The sequence below is a fragment of the Globicephala melas genome, chromosome 13, assembly GCF_963455315.2.
Source record: "Globicephala melas chromosome 13, mGloMel1.2, whole genome shotgun sequence".
NCBI lineage: Eukaryota > Metazoa > Chordata > Mammalia > Artiodactyla > Delphinidae > Globicephala > Globicephala melas.
This window is the reverse complement of record NC_083326.1, coordinates 77,498,848-77,516,597: the sequence shown is the minus strand read 5'-3', so window position 1 is coordinate 77,516,597 and position 17,750 is coordinate 77,498,848. Positions and strand designations below refer to the sequence as shown.

The following is a 17,750-nucleotide window of genomic DNA, read 5'->3' as shown; positions in this document are numbered from 1 at the left end:
ACAGTTTAGATTTTCAAAAATACCAACAGTTGATTTTCCACCACTTTATAATAATTTGCAGTCCTCCCCCAATGGTGTTTGAGAGAACTAGATTCCTTACACCCTCGCCAGCTCTGGATGTTACACATATTTTCCATTTTTGCCAATCTGATGGGTAAAAAATAGTAGCTCATTGTTCTCATTTGCATTTCCCTGACAAGTGAGCCTGAGCATCTTTTCATATGTTTATTGAATATTTGCATTTCTGCTTCTGTGAATTTCTGTAGCCTTGGCCCGTGCTTCTACCGGGTTATTGGTCTTTTCCTTATTAATTTGTAGGATCATTTTATAACCTAAGCATATCAGCTCTTTATTAATTATACGGCTGCACATATTTTCTGTTTATCATATGTTTTGCCATGGCTCTGCTTTTGATTAAAAATAATTAAACTTCTGCCCACTAGGTTCTTGCTAAGAATATAACTAAAACCGTTAACTTTTCAATTCTTATCAGAATCTCAGCTCTGAGAAATAATATATGTGGAGCTTTATTTAAGCAGTGCTTCTCAAACATTTTCTAATTTAAGTAACCGACCCCCCCCCCTTTTTTTTCCAAATACGTCCTTGGGTTGAAAAAAGAGAAACTGATGTGGTTGAATTGGGTCTGGGGGCTCAGATCTCTGCCTGAGAGAGGCCTCTTCCCCTCTCTTCCAGCAGCCCCTGGGACACTGGGGGAACCACTGGTGCTCCATGGAACCGAGTTTGAGAATCGATCTTAAAGGCTCTGCAGTCCCTCCATTCATTTCATTAGTTTTCTACCGTGTGTTCCGTAGCATATTAAGTAGGATATTAACAAGCGCTTTGTGAAGAAAGGACTCTGAGATTGTTCCATGGCCTGCCAAAATCGGGCACGCTTTCCCTTTTCGAACTAGCTCACACTTGGATTCTTTTGAGATGGAAATGCTAGTGTACCAAGAGACAGAAACTGGACAAAGGGTAACACACACCCTTAATTTCTTTTCATAGGCGATGCCAAAACAAACAGAGTTATTGCCCTTGCTGCTCCCCGCCATCAGCCAAAGGTGCGACTCTTGTTTTCTGACTGGTCTGGGTAAGTACTGCTCATTTAGCGCTCAGTTATGGGTAGCCAAGGACATGGCTATGGTTATGGGTAACTGAGGGGTCTTATCTGACATCTACAGAGGTGACCAGCAAGGAAAAGGGGTATGCTGACCCCTTTTTAGTTTCTCAGGGGCAGAAATTGTGGACTCTTAGTGACAGTCCATCACACCTTTCTTCTGCCTTATTTGGAATTTGAGTGACCAATTTCTTTTCCAAAAATCATTTATTTATTTGAAGTCATGCCTAGAAAAAAAGAGCAAAGAGGAGTTTAAATAAAGGTGCTTTAAGGAAGAGATTTGAACATACTACTTTGTTTCCTTCCTAGGTCCCTTTAAGAAGGGACAGAGGAAAGACATATTGGCATACCTTGCTTAAGAATGGCAGTCTGTTCATCTTACCTGTTCTTATGAGAAAGAAAAACTCTTTACAAGTAGGATCAATGGACCTAAGTCCCGTTTGGAGACTGTCCCTAGGTTCTTGCACAACAGGGGGCAAAGGAGCTTGGGAAGTGCTGGATTTCTTTACTGCAGCACTTCTCAGAGCCTTTAAAATGCTAGTGTTCGCTGTGAGGTTCCAAGAGGAAGCCATAGGGGGTTTCCCACCTTTCCTTGACTGCAGAACCCTTTGTGGGCAGAGCTTCTCCAGGACTGGTATTCCATCACATGTCCTTTAGGAAAAGCTGGACTAGATAGCCTTACATTTTTCCGTGGATAAAACCAGACTCTCAGAGGATTGCAGCCTTTTATTCCTTTGTTTTGGCCACTTATAGGTTGGCTTGTATTGAACTTCCTTTAACCTGCATTGAGCATAAACTTGCTATCACTTTTAATGCCAGGTGGTTGCAAGTTTACTAGTAGAAGCTGTGCTTTCCTAAGCAATCAGTTTGCTTATATCCAGCACCATCAGTTTTGTTTCCCTCTTTGCCCATACTGCCAGGATGCTCAAACCAGATTTCTGGGTCACTGCCAATAATGGTATAGAAATCTGTGGTATATATTTTGGGTACCGATCTTATCCTTTATTTCAACATATTTTCCTACCTTTTCAATGAGTCCCCATTTCCTTGTTTAAAATTTTTTATTATGTTGTACTGATGTATGTAAATAGGCTACCTTCTAATCCTGTTTCTGAAATGCAGTGGAGCATAGTAATAAGGTAAGCACACACCTACATATGTAATCCAACTAGTGTGTATTAAATGCTTACCATATGCAAGGTACCCATTAGGGCCCTGGGGAAACAGACATGAACATGTTGTGGTTGTCGTCCCCGGTGGACCTACAGTGCTGTTGTTGGTGAAGCAGACTAAGTAAATTACCACCATCAACAGGCATAAATAATCACTACAATATTGTGTGTTAAATTGTAAAAGAAGTAGGTGTAAAGTGCTCTGGACGTTCCAGAGAGACTGAGTAGAGAGAGAGGGACAGGCAGAGCTGCCCCAGGCCCCTGGCTACTGCTCCTGGCTGTCTAGGCCTTTCCAGCATCAACCTCCAGGTACAGGTAGGTGAGAGAGTCTTTGGATGATTCCAGCTGCAGTCTCAAGCCACCCCAGCTAACAGAGTGGAGGGTACCTCTGAGCCCTGCCCAAATGACAGATGTATGAGCAAAATAAACTATTGTGGGGTTTTTTTGGCTGCACTGGGTCTTCGTTGCTGCACGTGGGCTTTCTCTAGTTGCGGCCAGCAGGGGCTAATCTTCGTTGCAGTGAGCGGGCTTCTCATGCAGTGGCTTCTCTTGTTGCAGAGCACAGACTCTAGGCACGTGGGCTTCAGTAGTTGCGGTGCATGGGCTCAGTAGTTGCGGCGTGCAGGCTCTAGGGCGCACAGGCTCCAGTAGTTGTGGCTTGCGGGCTCTAGAGCGCAGGCTCAGTAGTTGTGGCGCACGGGCTTAGTTGCTCCGCAGCATGTGGGATCTTCCCAGACCAGGGCTCGAAGCTGTGTCCCCTGCATTGGCAGGCAGATTCTTAACCACTGTGCTATCAGGGAAGTCCCAAAATAAACTATTGTTGTTTCGAACTAAAAAGAAAGTGCTGTGGGAACCCAGAGAAGGAGCAAATAACTTTGTGGGGAAGAAGGAGAGGAGGGTTGGGATTGTTTGGCTGAGACTGTGGGTGAGGTACAGCTGGACAGGATCTGCAAATTCGTGTGTCTGAGTCTGTGCATTTTTTGAGAAGAGGCTCCACTGCTCTCATCAGATTCTCAGAAGAGTTCATGACCCACAAAAGGTTAAGATCCATTGCCTTAAAAGGGTGAGGAGACAATCGCCAGGACAACAAAGAATGGAAAAAATGTGCGAAGCCCTGGAAGCCCTGGGGTCTGTTTTGGCGAATATGTAGGGTAGGAGTGACTGAAGATTCACGTTCACTCCATCTTCTTTCGTTTGACAAATAATTTCCTGAACACCTACCATGGATCGGGCATTGTGCTTGGCTCAGAAATACAACGGTGAACGTGATCTTTTGTCCCTCTACAGACCTCACAGGCTCCAGAAACCTCCCCAGAAGGCTATCCTAATCCCCATATCTTTTTCCCAATGACCTGGGAGGCGAGCTTAGTCACTGGAACGTACCACGATTTCTTTCTTGGGAAAGAAAAAGCCCCAACAAGGAATGAAAAGACTTCTTTCTAAGTCGAACCAGACAATGGATGCAGTTAATAAAGAAAGCTGGAGAAAAAAAACGTAGCCACGTGATTCGATGTGCTTTTACTTGACTATGATTTCAATTTAAATCTTGATTGTATACAAACAGCATCTCTCAACGCTGAAAACCCGCACCTGTGAAGACTTGTTTTCCTTTTTATCTTTCTCTCTCCCCTCTCTCTTACCTCCCTGCTCCCCCCGCCCATGCTTTCAAAATTGTTTTCAAGGCATCAGGAGAAATTTATACTGCAGTTGTGAACTTGATTCTTGGTTTTATCACTGACTCACCGTTCCCACGTATTGTACCTCTGATTTTCCATCTCCGAAATGGGTATGATTATACAAGAAAATAATGTCTGTGGAAATTTTAAGAACCTCAGGTGATGAGTTTTGTAGAACTTTCACAAATACACACGTACACACAGAGTATCTGATTAACCTGTAGGCAGAGTGGGGGTGGCAGAATTTCCTCAGGACAACCTCAGCAGACAGCATGTGGTTCCCTTACCTGTTGATGCATTTGTCTATATGTTTGGTTGAATTATGTCGCTGGATAAACCAGCCTGCAGCCACCTCATACTTGATCTTGAAACACAACACATTCTCTTTCAGGTACAGAGCTTCCAGCTCTGGCTGCTTATGAGTAGGGGAAGGGGAATGGACACGTTCTGTTCCTTGCTCTGTTCCCAGGACACAGGTTCAAGCTTGCTTCCCCCACCCCCATCCCATGAGTTTTATTCTCTGGAAGTCTTCCCTGAACCTTGGCAGACTCAGAGAATCTGTTACCAATGAGCCCTAAACTGGTGTTTCTCACCTCATGTGAAGTTCATATTGTCTATATGTTGCCCATAAAGAGCAATTGTCGCTGGGAAAGTCTCTCTGTGTTGGAGGGGAAGGTAGGGTTATCAGGGGGAAGGACAACTATGCAGTCTAGTGTGGAAACAGCAAAAATAAACACCAAGGCTCTGAGTTTAAAAGTCAACCGTTCTTAAAGATGTTCTCTAGTGGACGTTGGGTACTGTGTCTATTGTTTTTGCTTGCCTATCAGCCATTCTCCTTTCTTCTGGAAAGAGCAACCCAGTTTTGTTTTGGTGATCCATATTCCCCCATTGGATGTCATCTTTTTGTTTGTTTGTTTGTTTAACTACAATCAATTGTACAGATTATTTATTTATTTATGGCTGCGTTGGGTCTTCGTTGCTGCACGCGGGCTTTCTCTAGTTGCAGTGAGCGGGGGCTTCTCTTTGTTGTGGCATGGGGGCTTCTCATTGCGGTGGCTTCTGTTGTGGAGCACGGGCTCTAGGTGCACGGGCTTCAGTAATTGTGGCACATGGACTCAGTAGTTGTGGCCCACGGGCTCTAGAGTGCAGGCTCAGTAGTTGTGGCGCACGGGCTTAGTTGCTCCACAGCATGTGGGATCTTCCTGGGCCAGGGGTCGAACCTGTGTCCTCTGCACTGGCAGGCTGATTCTCAACCACTGCGCCACCAGAGAAGTCCTGGATGTCGTCTTGGTAGTGTCATTAATCAGAGTGCCTTACTCTCCTCTGGCCAAGATACAAGCCCATGACTGTGGCTTGTCCAGATATATTCTCCCAGAAATTTGAGTCTAGAAGGACTCCACAGGGTCAGAGCTCATTCATCCAGGCATCTGTGCCCAGAAGAGACTGACTCTTAGTTCCCCTGGGTCTCCAGAGCTTCTGTGGCCTTCTAAGGACTGTTCTTTGGCTATTACATCTATTCTGTGAATCTCCCTAGGCCCTTCCAATGCATACTTTTTTTTCTCTCAAGTTAGTTAGAGTAAGCTTCTGCCTCTGGCCATAATGAAGTAACTGGCACCAGACTTGTTTTCCAGCTGTACACAACTAGAAAACTGGACAAAATATATGAAACAACTGGTTTCAGACATTGGGCAACAGGCTGTGCAGAACTGTGAGCCTGAAAGAAAGGACGCAAATGAGTGGGCCTGTGATCACCTTTCTGCCTGGAAGTACTTTTTAGATTGCAGCACAGGAAGGATGATTCTAAGCAGAGCATAGTGACCTCTTTGAGTTGAGGAGACATAGATGATCATATGCAGAGGTTGATGAGGCTGGAATTTGTGAGGCAAAGTTCCAGAGAAGATGGTACTACATAGATAAACAGTGCCAGAAATCTGTATAAGGAGCCCTTTGAGTCATTGGCTGAATACTAAGTTGCTCAGGCTTTGGATAAAATGCTACAAAGTTGGCAAAGAACAACTACTGTGGAAGTACACACTGAATAATTCCCAGAGCTCTTATGGGATTGGGGGACGTTCAAATTTCAGCAAGCCAGGATGGGAATAACCTATTGAACATCCAGTGCATTCATTAGAGACCACAGTGAGGTTAGACCTTAGTAGTAGGGCTAAACTAGCCTTAGAAGAAAGGCTTCTCTAGATCCACCCCAACAAAGCTTTTCAAAAAGCCTCAAAAAATCAAGCTGACCAGTAAATAACTTAACTTCCCTCCAAAATCAACAACAAAATCTAGACATTCAATTCATAACATTAATAATATCTAGCATCTAATAAAAAATTACTAGACATCTAAAGAAGAAGCATAGAAATGTGAACCATTACCAAGAGAAATATCAGTCACTATAAACAGATTCAAAATGATAAAGATGGTGTAATTAACAGACAAGGACTTTAAAACAGCTATTAGAAATATGTTCAAAGATTTAAAGGAAAACATGAACATAATGAGAAGTGGAAGAAAAAAATTTTAAAGAACCAAATGAAACTTCTAGAAAGGAAATATACAATATCTAAAATGTAAAATTCACTGGATAGGTTTACATATTAAACAGCATATTCAACATATTCTTAGCATATTAAACAACAGCACATTAAAAGTTGCATAAGAAAAAATTAGTACACATGTTGACACAATAATAGAAGTTATTCAAACTGTAGCCCAGGGAGAAAAAAGACTAGGAAAAAAATGACCACAGCATCAGAGACTCTGAAACAATATTAGATGGCTGACCCTACATGTAATTGGAGTCTCAGTATGGAAGGAGGGCAGAAGTTTGGAGGTACTGATGGTTTCAGGCTCTGCTGGATCCAGGAACTCAGACAATGTCATTGGGAATCTCTCTGTCGCTCATCTTTGCTTTCCTTGGTTTTGGCCTCATCCTCAGGCAGGCTGTACCCAGATAGTGACAGAGATAGCATCCAGCAGCTCCAGGCTCATATCCCACACAGATGCAGATCCAAGAGAAAGTGAATTTCTCTTTCCCCATATTTCAACCATTATTCAGTCTGATTAACCCACTTAGGATCACACACCCATCCCTGAGTAATTCCTGACTCTGATCGGCCAGGTCTGAGTTGTATATCCTCCTTCCAGGGGGGTGGAAGAGAGGTGCTCTCCCAAAGGTAAATTGGGACGCTGTTACCAAAATATGGTGCCATAGATGTTGAACTGCCAAAAAAAATAGTCAGTTACTACACTTGTATAAAGCACTAAACAATAAGAGCTGTCGAGTACAGCCTCATCCAAGTACAACTTTGCATGTACCAACTCACTTAATCCTTACAACTGTATCAGGATGGAAGCTCATGAAGGACCCAGCTTTATGATGGTTTTCTGGTTCCAGCTCCCAGCCTTGTGTGACCCAAGGTGGTGCCTCCTGTCCCCAGTCACTTCAGGTACTGCACTATCAACTTTGGGCTTTCTTTCCTTCTTTATTTTTGGCCCCTGGGAGTTACCCCAATTTCCTTAGAAACTTTGTTATGCATTAACAGTAATTATTCTTTTCAACATCTCTCTATATGTTTAATAGCAGGATGGTTTTCAGCTCATCTCTCCATTGTACAGATGGATCCCCAATGTATAATGGGTCATGTCCCCATTGTATCAGTGAGGAAACTGAGGCCCAGAGAAGTTAAGTAGCTTACCCCAGGCAACACAGCTAGTAAGTGGCAGAACCAGTATTCAAACCCAGAGCCTGTTTTTTTTGTTTTTTGCGGTACATGGGCCTCTCACTGTTGTGGCCTCTCCCGTTGCGGAGCACAGGCTCCGGACGCACAGGCCCAGCGGCCATGGCTCACGGGCCTAGCCGCTCCGCGGCATGCGGGATCTTCCCAGACCGGGACACGAACCCGTGTCCCCTGCATCAGCAGGTGGACCCCCAACCACCGCGCCACCACGGAAGCCCCAGAGCCCGTTTTTTAACGCACCATGCTCTGCTACATCAGTGAATGGTGGCTGGTTAATGAGGTCACACACCTGCGTCTCTGTCTGTGGCAGAGTCTTACCTAGACCTAGGGATCCCAGCTCCTCCCTAGACCCTGGAGTCCTTGAGGCACCATCCTACTTCCTGATAATTACTAAGCCCACAGGAAAGGGAACCTCAATGTTTATGTAAGACACCTTGCAACCAAGATACTCTGAATGTTTTCCGTCTGGACAAGGGGAAAGGGGTGGTGGGGAGAAGACCTGGCAAATGGAAGCCATGGTGGTTTGTTCGTTTCCTGTGGCTGCCGTACCACATCCTTGGTGTTCCTTGGCTTGGAGCTGCATAAAGTCCAATGTTCCCCTGTCTTCCCCTGGCCTTCCCCTCTGTGTGTCTGTGTGTCTGTTCTCTTCTGAGTGTGTAATCTGCCTTTGCCTCACTCTTCTAAGGATACCTGTCATTGAATGTAGGGCCCACCCAGGTAATCCAGGATGACCTCACCTTGAGATCCTTAAGTTTGTTACATCTGAAAAGACTCCTTTTCCAAGTAAGGTCACGTACACAGGTTCCAGTGGTTAGGATACAGACATCTCCCTTTTGGGGGGAAGGGGGCACTACTTAACCTACTACTATGGTAAAGCTGCCAAACTTTGTTCCGTCTCTGAGCTGTGACCGGTGTGGAGAGAGCCACAGGCTTGGCTGAGTGAGCGAGCCGTGGTGGGTTTTTGACAGTGCCTCTTTTATTGTTTTGTACTTTTCTGTTTTGAGGTTTTCTGCCCTCTTTTCTGGAAGGTGCACGATGCTCAGTGCTGGGCTCTGTGGTTATTTTCACCTAACAGCTGTGTTTCCGGCGAGCAGCTGGGGATGCTTCTGACTCAGCAGAACCGTAGCAGTAACCGTCAAGAAGCCGTTCAAGCAAGGCTAGAAATAAAGGAGCAGTTTCTTCCCCCATGTCCCCTCCTCCTTTCACTTCCCCACCCGCGGGGACCTTTCGAAAGTCTCAACAAAGCACTTCTTAAAAAACTCCCGCTTCCACCAGTGTGCTCAAGGCCTGGCTGAAGGTGGCCCTCAGCTAGGCTTTCCGAAGGCAGATGGATTCCAGAAAGGACTCTGGCAAAGCAGCCTGGCTTTGTATGTGGGAGGCCCCTCCCAAGATGCCCACACCCCCTCCCCACACGGCTGTGTCTTACAAGTTTCCCACAGGTCTGAGCAGTGAAAGCAGAGGCTGGCGGGACTTCTGTGGTTTTCCAGGGTGTGGCCACAAGGGCCAGGGTATCTACATTCAGCAGCCCTTCTCTGTTTAAAAGGTAATGATTTCACCCTGGGCCTGGGAGGCAGCTCCAAAGTTTTACCCCCTGGAGAGAGGCCCTGGAAGTCCTGCCTGCAGAAGGAAGGGAACCAAGAGGAAAAAAAAAATTTTGCGTCCTGGAGAGCCAACGTCTGTGCATGCTGGTGCCTGCAGAAGGCTCACGGGAGAGCGAGACAGCTGCATTCTGAGCCTCGTTGCTGCTGTTCCGAGAAAGAAAGGAACAAATAAATTTAGCTCCGTCCTACGCATCCTTCACAGCTGCTTATTGACCAAACAGAAAGAGGCCTCTATTTCAACCCTGGCTTCTCAGCTTTTTTGCCTGATGAGGTCTGCCACCGCCCTTTACAAGGAGGTGACTGACCCCCGCCGCCTTTAGCTCTCGACTAGAGGCTGTACAAGGAGCTCAAGTTCAGGGTTTGAGGTGCCTTTTGCCATCCTGAAACAAAATGGCGGCCGGTAAATGTTTCCACCTGGGCCTTGGCTACTGGACTTCCTAATGTATTTCTTTGCAAGGCAGAACGTGGGGAAGGCTTGACTGCTCAGAGGCCAGCCTGTAGTTCCCAGAGCCATTAGTTTAATAGCACCATTTGTGGAAATAAAGAACTCGCTGACTGGATTTGCAAGTTAAGAGACTGGAACGACGCACTGAAGAGGTTTCATGGGGCTTCAGCTTGGAGGGGATCCTCTGGGACAGGAGCAAACTGTGGACTTCGAGTCAGACAGATCTGGGTTCAAGTCCTAGCTCCACTAGCTAAGAGCAGAATGCTTCTGGGCAGGGAGCGCTGTCTCCTCACCTGGAAGTGAGGCGTTGGCCACGATGTTGAGCTTCTCTGAGCCTCGTGAAACAGCAGTAATGATACAGGGTTGTCGTGACATGACATCATGTATTGAACATGCCCAGCCCAGTTCTTGGTGTTCCAGGATGGCACCAAGTCCGTCCGCTTCACCTGCCTAAGCCTGATCCCTTGCCTTCTGGCCACAGCATCCGACTCTTTTCTGTAAAGATTTCGGGCTCACCTTACCCTCAAACTCTGCAGGTGAGTTCGTGGCCCAGGACTGATCATGGAGAATCTCACACACCCCTGGCCATAGTGATTAGTTCCTGGATGTTCACGGGACCCAAGCTGAGATCATCAGAGCCAACTTCAGGGATGTTGGTGGAATTATTGGGATGGAGAAAATCTTTCTGCTGGGTTTCTAAGGGGTCAAATTTTAAACATGGTGATAGTGGTTGATCTCTTTATGTAAAGGAAGGAAGAATCTCCCTGAGAATAAAGCCAACACAGAAGAACGCAAACAAACCGACAAACAGACTGTGTTCTGACCATTTGAGGCCCTTGATTCAGCCATGCCTGAAGCCGTCATCCCATGATCTTTCCAGTTATATGAGTCAATACCTTCCTTTTTTGATTTAAGCCAGTCTGAGTTAGGTTCTATCTCTTGCAATCTGATGAATCCTAAGTATTACACAGCTCAGTACATATCTTTTTGTATTTGAATTTACTTGTGGCCTCATCCAGAACCAAGAGGTATGCAGATGACTGCTCACTGCCACCTCCAGGAGTGAGAGTCTCTGAAGAGTCTCTATGTTCTGGCATGCTGATTTCCTTTGGGCCTCTCTTGCAGATAGGGAGGCAGTATAGTGTAGAAAAAAGGAAGGAGTTTTAGGGTAAAACAGATTGAGCTCAAATCTCTTCTTCATCATTTACTGGCTCAGAGACCTTGGGCAAGTAACTTATTCCCTGTGATCCTCTGTCTTCTCACCTGTGGAATGAGATACTATTACTTGTGAGTTGCAGTGTGTATGGGTACTAGATTCTAAAGCCAGGGTGAAGGCAAAAACATACCTGAGGGCTTCCCTGGTGGCGCAGTGGTTGAGAGTCCGCCTGCCGATGCCGGGGACATGGGTTTGTGCTGCAGTCCGGGAAGATCCCACATGCCGCGGAGCGGCTGGACCCGTGAGCCATGGCCGCTGAGCCTGCATGTCCGGAGCCTGTGCTCCGCAGTGGGAGAGGCCACAACACTGAGAGGCCCGCGTACAGGAAAAAAAAAAAAACAAAACCTGAAAATCTGATAGACTGCCCTCCCCCTGAAGGGTTGAGAAACCTTGTTCTAGAATCACACTTAGCGCAGACAGCTGTTCATCACAGGAAAGGCTCCCAGGATTGGAGACTGCAGATGAGCAGGTCCATATATTCCATTTCCATGCTTCCTGTGTGGCAAGTCCACATGCGAACAAGACAGGGGGCATTGTCCACACCCTTTCAATGAGCATTTCTCCTTCTTTCTTTTGGCCAGCGGTGCATGGCTGAATTGGTGTAAGTCAACGCTTGCAGGGTGTGCCAGTCCTGCTTCTGCCTCATAGAGTTGCTGCGAGCATCTGAGAGGCCCTTGTGTAGAATGGGCTTTGCACAGAGCGAACCCTTAGGCGTCAGACTTGGTACTTGTACGATTTTCACACGTAGCGCAAACCTTGTGCACAGTAAGTGTTCAGCATGGGTCTTCTGAACTGCCTTAAATTCAGAACGAGAGCGCCCAGCCTTGTGGGGAGGAGGTGACAGTTCCAAGGGAGTCTCGACACGCGTGATTCTTGTCTGAACTTGCAGCTCTGACAGGGCCTCTCACCACCACCTTCTTCAGTAGCTGTCACCCCTCGTGTGCTTTTCCCAGCCCTCAGCCCCAGCACACGGAACATGGGACCAGTTTGCTTGGAGACCACACTCTGGCCCCCAGCCCCAGCTCCTGCCCTTGACCCTCATCCAGTCCCTTTATCTCTTGGAGCCTCAGTTTCCTCCCAGTTAAAACAGGGATCCTAACTCCCAGCTCTTCACGAGACCGTCTGTCGGGACTTATTAAGTGCACCAGACTTACACCTGGGCACCACAGACCTGAGATTCAGTCTGTGGGCTTGTTTATTTTTTGGCCTATATATTTTCTCTTAAATATTTGAAATACATATTTTCTAGTATTTTTAATTGAGGGGCAATTTACATAATATGAAATTATCCATTTTAAAGTGAACAATTCTGTGGTATTCAGTACAGTCACAGTCTTGTGCAGCTGCCGCCTTGATTTAGTTCTAAAAAACTTTCATCACCCAAAAGGAAGTCCCATACCCATTATTCATTCGTCCCCATTCCCCTCTCCCCCCAGCCCCTGGCAACCAGTAATCTGCTTTCTGTCTCTGTAGTTTTGCCTATGTTGGACACTATATATAAATGGAATCATATACTATGTGACCATTTGTATCTGGCTTCTTTCATTTAGCATCATGTTCTTGAGGTTCATCCATGTTGTAGCCTCTGTCAGTACTTCATTCCTTTTTATGGCCAAATAATATTCCATTGTACGGATAGACCACATTTTGTTTATGCACTTAGCCCTTCATGGACTTTGGGTTGTTTCTACCTTTTGGCTATTTGTGAATAATGCTGCTATGAACATGCAGCATGAGCTAGTTTGAGCACCTGCTTCCAGTTGTTTTGGGCACATAATGAGGAGTGGAATTGCTGGGTCACATGGTAATTCTATGTTTAACTTTTTGAGAAACCACCACTTGGTTTTCCACAGTGTCTGGGCCACTTTTTATTCCCACCACCAAAGTATGAGTGTTCTAATTTCTCCACATCCTCCCCAACACTTGTTACTTCCCATTTTATTTCTTTTATGATAGCATCCTAGTTGGTGTGATGTGGTACTTCATTATGGTCAGATTAGATAGTAGCAGGTAAAAGGAAAAGATTTCACATGAAAATCCAGAACAACAGCTTCTCTTGAGAAAGGAAAGAGCTGTCAACACTGGGACTGCATTCGGGAGAAGGCAGGCATTGTCTGAAACTCAGTGGCAGCTGCCCCTTCAGCGGGGGTGTCCCTTCCGGGTCCTCCACAGGCCCCAGCCCGCCTTAGCGTTCCCCCAACTCTGAGTCAGCTGCTGCTTCTCATCACACTCCACCGCTCTTTTTCTTAAAGAAGAAACCGGCACCCATGTCTCCATCAAAAGTGAGGAAAAAGAGACTTGGAGAGCCTTGTTGTTTTGAAGTAGAGGAAGACCCGCAATTCTCTGTGGAAGTGTTTCATATGCGCCTACGTCATTTACTCATTTCTGCCACCTGGTTCCCGTGGGCATCTGAGCGGGTGACACACCCACAGCTAGCTCTGTCCGCTGTCCTTCCTTAGGGGTGGTGGGGAGGGCAGACCGATGGCGCCAGGATTGTGCCCTTCTCCCAGGCTGACGCACCCAGGCCAGCCTGGGCCTTCCTGGGCTCATACACATGTGGTCCTTCTGCCTGGCACTTTCTGTCCTGCTTTTCCCCACCCAGACCAACTCTGGTCCTTCTCCAGGTCTTAGCGTAAGTGCTGTTTTCTCCAGAGTCTTCCCTGCTGCTCCAGAGCACATCAAGTATCCCTGCTGTGTGTCTTTGCAAGACCCTGGACTCCCCCCAGGTCCTCAGCACAATTATCACTATCTATCCCTTACAGGAGTTCTTCCCTTTGTAAAGTGTGGACCCCGATGCACACATGCATAGATTCACACGTCCCGGTTTAGGCCACAGGCCCAGCGCTTGTCCATCCCAGACCCGTCTCGTGCCTGCCTTCATCTAGGGCCGCCACTGTCCATGCTTCCCGCGGGCAGCGACTCCAGTGTGCACAACATAAACTTTCCAACCCACTTTCCAGTGCTTATGAAACATGCATAATGTTGTTCTTTGGGTGTGTATGTTTTAAATTTATGTCACTGGGGTTGTATCATAAATCTCAGTCTAGTTCCTACTTTTTTCATCTCATGCTATGTTTTTAAGATCTATCCATGGTGATATATGCAAATCCAGTGAATTATTTCTGCCTGATGCATATTATTCCATGATCTGCATTTACCGGATGTGGTTTATCTATTTAGCCTGTCATGGACAGGTAGGTCACCTCTGGCTCCTTGCTTTGACAAACCTGGCCTCCACCAACATCCTCAGGCGTGTCTCCTTGTCATCCTAGGCAGGGGTGTCTCTAGGATACACACCTGGGAGAGGCACTGCTGTTTCATATATTGTTATGGGTTGAACTGAGTACCCCCCACAAAGGTACGTTTGAAATCCTAACCAAGAGTACCTCAGGATGTGACCTTGCTTGGAAACAAGGTTGCTGCAGGTGTAATTAGCTAAGATGAAGTCATATTGCAGTAGGCTGGACCCTTAATCCAGTATGACTGGTGTCCTTATAAGAAGAGGGAAAACAATGTGAGAAGACAAAGGCAGGAATTCAAGTAATGTAGCTGCAAGCCAGGGAGCACCAAGGATTGGCAGCCATTGTCAGAAACTAGGACGAGGCAAAGAAGGATTCGACCCAGAGTGTCAGTGGGAGCGTGACCCTGCTGACATACAGCCTCGGTCTGCATTCATAAGCTTCTCTGAACATTTGGAACTTAGAACTTTCTCTTGATGATGAATACTGGTAATTTGGATCACTCTCATTTACAAACAGACTATATCCATCCATTCATCCATCCATCCACTATCTGTACATCCATCCGTCATCTGTCTGTTAATCCATCCATCTATCCATCCATTTATTTCTCCATCCATCTATCCATCCATCCATTATCTATACATCTGTCTGTCATCCATTCATCCACCTATTTATCTATTATTCATCCCTCCCTCCCTCCCTCCCTCCCTCCCTTCATCCATCCGTCTATCCATCATCCATCCATCCTCTCATACCACAGATTTTTACTGGGCGCCTGCTCAGTTCTGGATTCACAGTAACGAACAAGACAAACAGTTCTTTGCCCTCATGGAACTCATCATTAGTGGGGAAGACAGACATTAAACTAACAATTACTTAGATACAGGTGTGATAAGCTCTGTAAAGGACAAATATAGTGCCTGTGAGAGCAGAGAATGGGGGGACTTGGCAAAGCCTGGGGGTCATGGAAGACTTCACTGCAAAGGTGACATTGAAGCTGATGCCTGAAGGATGGGTAGGGATTGGCCAGAGGAAACATGGGCAGGAAGGGCCTCCCACACAGAGAACAGGTGTGCATAGTTTGAGATTGGAAAGCATTTGGTGCTTGTAAAGAAGTAAAAGCAGGTCAGCATAGCTGGAGTGGAGGGAGGGTGGGAAAATGCCTGAGACGTGGCTCAACAATTGGCTGAGCCAGTATCCCTGAGTGTCCCCTAGGGACCTGTGCATCGGCAGGGAAGAGCCCCACAGTAGATTAGGAGTAGGAATTACTTCCGTCCACATGGCTCACTTCAAAGCCAGCTCCCTTATTAGTTTGCTGACTAAGAAATGGGCTTAACAATATCCACTCCATAAAAGAGGTGAGCAATGAAACAGTACTCCATAAATGCCTCAAGGCACCTAGGAGAAAACAATTGCGTAAATCCATTCATTTTTGCCATTATTTTAAAAATCCCACAGGTTAGTAACGCACACAGCAAAAACAAAGGAAATGGCTACCCTTAGCATTTACCTGGTTCTGGTCTTTCTTGGGGACTAAAATACGGCTTTTAGAGGCTTGTCTCATTTATCCTAGAGCAGGACTATGAAGTGATAAAGGTGGATCATTACAGATGAGGCAGCGAAGGAGTTGAGAGGTTAAGTTACCTGCTAAGGTCACACCACGAGACGGGGAAAGACGTTGGGGAAGAAGACAGGCTTCCTGCCTCTCGGTCCATTGCCAGACCCCTTACAGCCAGACCAGGGAGGAATTGCTTCTCTCCATAAGTGGGAATACCACTGAGAGCTAATTTCTCCCCACTAGATCCACAGAATGGAGAAGAGCACTTGACCTGGAGTCTTGTTCTGGGGGTGGTCTGTCGTGCAGACTGTGAAAACTATCAGGGAGCCGTCATATTTCCATTTCTCTTGGGCTGCTCCTGTCCAGAGAGAGAGAAAGGGAGCCCCAGTCAAGGCTGGAAGAGCCAGCCTGCAACACATCCACTCAGGGCTGTCAATACTTGGGTTTTACGGACACCCAGATTCAGAGGCAATAGCTTAGTGCCTCTTCATCGATTTAACTATCATTTCAGGTCCATAGCTCACAGCTAGAAACCAGCCTGCACAAAACCTCACATTATGGTGCTTCTGTTCTTCTTAAGGACACTACATTCCATTAGGAAAACCGAACTGTTAGAGGCAGGCTTGATGGACAAGCTTGACGTTATTATCTCGCTGAACAATTACAGGGCCAGCCTCTTAGAGGGGGACTCCCCAGTACACACAGTAGACACGTAGGATTTGGTCGACGAGATGTGCAGAATGGAGGGAAGGGCTGGGAAGACCCGGGCAATCAACCCTTTAGTGGGCATCCAAGTTTACTCTCAGAAGTCCTTAGGGAATGGTGCTTCAGAGAGAGACCTTTCTTCTGACCTAACTTCAGAGTCCAAACAATGAAAATTAATTACTGAACAAGTATGGATTAAGTGCCTGCTCCGTCTAGATCCTGGGCTAGACAGCAGGGACCTTTAGAAGCTTTAAGCTATGGTGTGGTCTGAATGTTCTCAGCATCCCACTGAACATGCTGCTCTGGGTGTTCCCTGCCTGTTTGATCCAGGTTGGTACTAGAGATGAAACCTATTTGTTATCTGTGGTCTGGGAGTTCAGAGAGTGGTCAAGCAAGGCTCTTTGATAAGGTGGAATGGGCTAGGCTTTGAAGGACAGGCAGAATAGAGTTGAGGGGATTGGGGTGTCTGGTAAGGCAGTATTTTGAGACAGTCCAGTTTTCATCCATTTCCATCTTCCATCCATGGACATCTTAGCTTATCTGGGACATTGGTGAGGCCACTTAAGGGCAGGCTTGTAGACATCTGCTTTGCAGACACACAACAGAGCACACACATGGAGCACGCACACACACAAACACACACAGAGTATATCTATTCTGGGCATGCTCATTAGCAGCTAACTTTAATCTTCTTTAACGCTTGCATCTCAAATCCCAAATACTTTAGTGTGTGCTGTCTATGAACACACACCAAAAATAGTTCTGGGTAGATAAACACATTGAGCCAAGAGGCTGTCTGATTGCTGTTTGAGTCGCGTGAAGTCACTGCCTCCTAGATCCCTTCAGTGCAGCCGAGGAAGGAATATCAATAAATAACTAACCTGAACCGCACCTCCTCCCACCCACTGCAGCCAGCAACACATGCAGCTCACCACCCCCTGTGGGAAAGCCGAGATGCTCTGTCCCTAGGCCTTCGGCAGGATGTGTCTGCTTGAGGGTCTGACCATGTGGCTGAAACTCACTGTTTCTTGCGCCCAATTCACCCCCTGCATTGCACACCTAATTGCAAGATGCAGCAGCTCTTGCAATTAGGTGTGCAATGGCTGCAAACTTGCATCGATGAAAGAGTTGATGAACGTCAGTGAAAAGGAAAAGTTGACGGTGCCTTTCTGCCATCTGCCTCTTTCCTTCCACATTGCCAAGTACCTGATGCTGGCTGCTGACTTGATATATTCATCGTTACAAGAATTTAAAAGTTAAGAAAAAGAAGAAAAA

General features: G+C 46.4%; 1 protein-coding gene across 5 annotated transcripts in view; it reads left to right on the top strand.

The window, feature by feature from the left end:
• The window catches only part of SPRING1 (SREBF pathway regulator in golgi 1), a 259,804-nt gene that overhangs the window by 124,186 nt on the left and 117,868 nt on the right, over window positions 1-17,750 (top strand). For 4 of the 5 annotated variants that reach the window (XM_030860431.3, XM_060311027.2, XM_060311028.2 and 1 more), the window contains exon 5: window positions 1,006-1,090. In XM_030860431.3, coding sequence (XP_030716291.1) covers window positions 1,006-1,090 — 85 coding nt within the window. Of the gene's footprint in view, window positions 1-1,005; window positions 1,091-3,576; window positions 3,633-17,750 lie in introns of those variants that run through there. The other variant, XM_030860430.3, reaches the window with a different exon arrangement.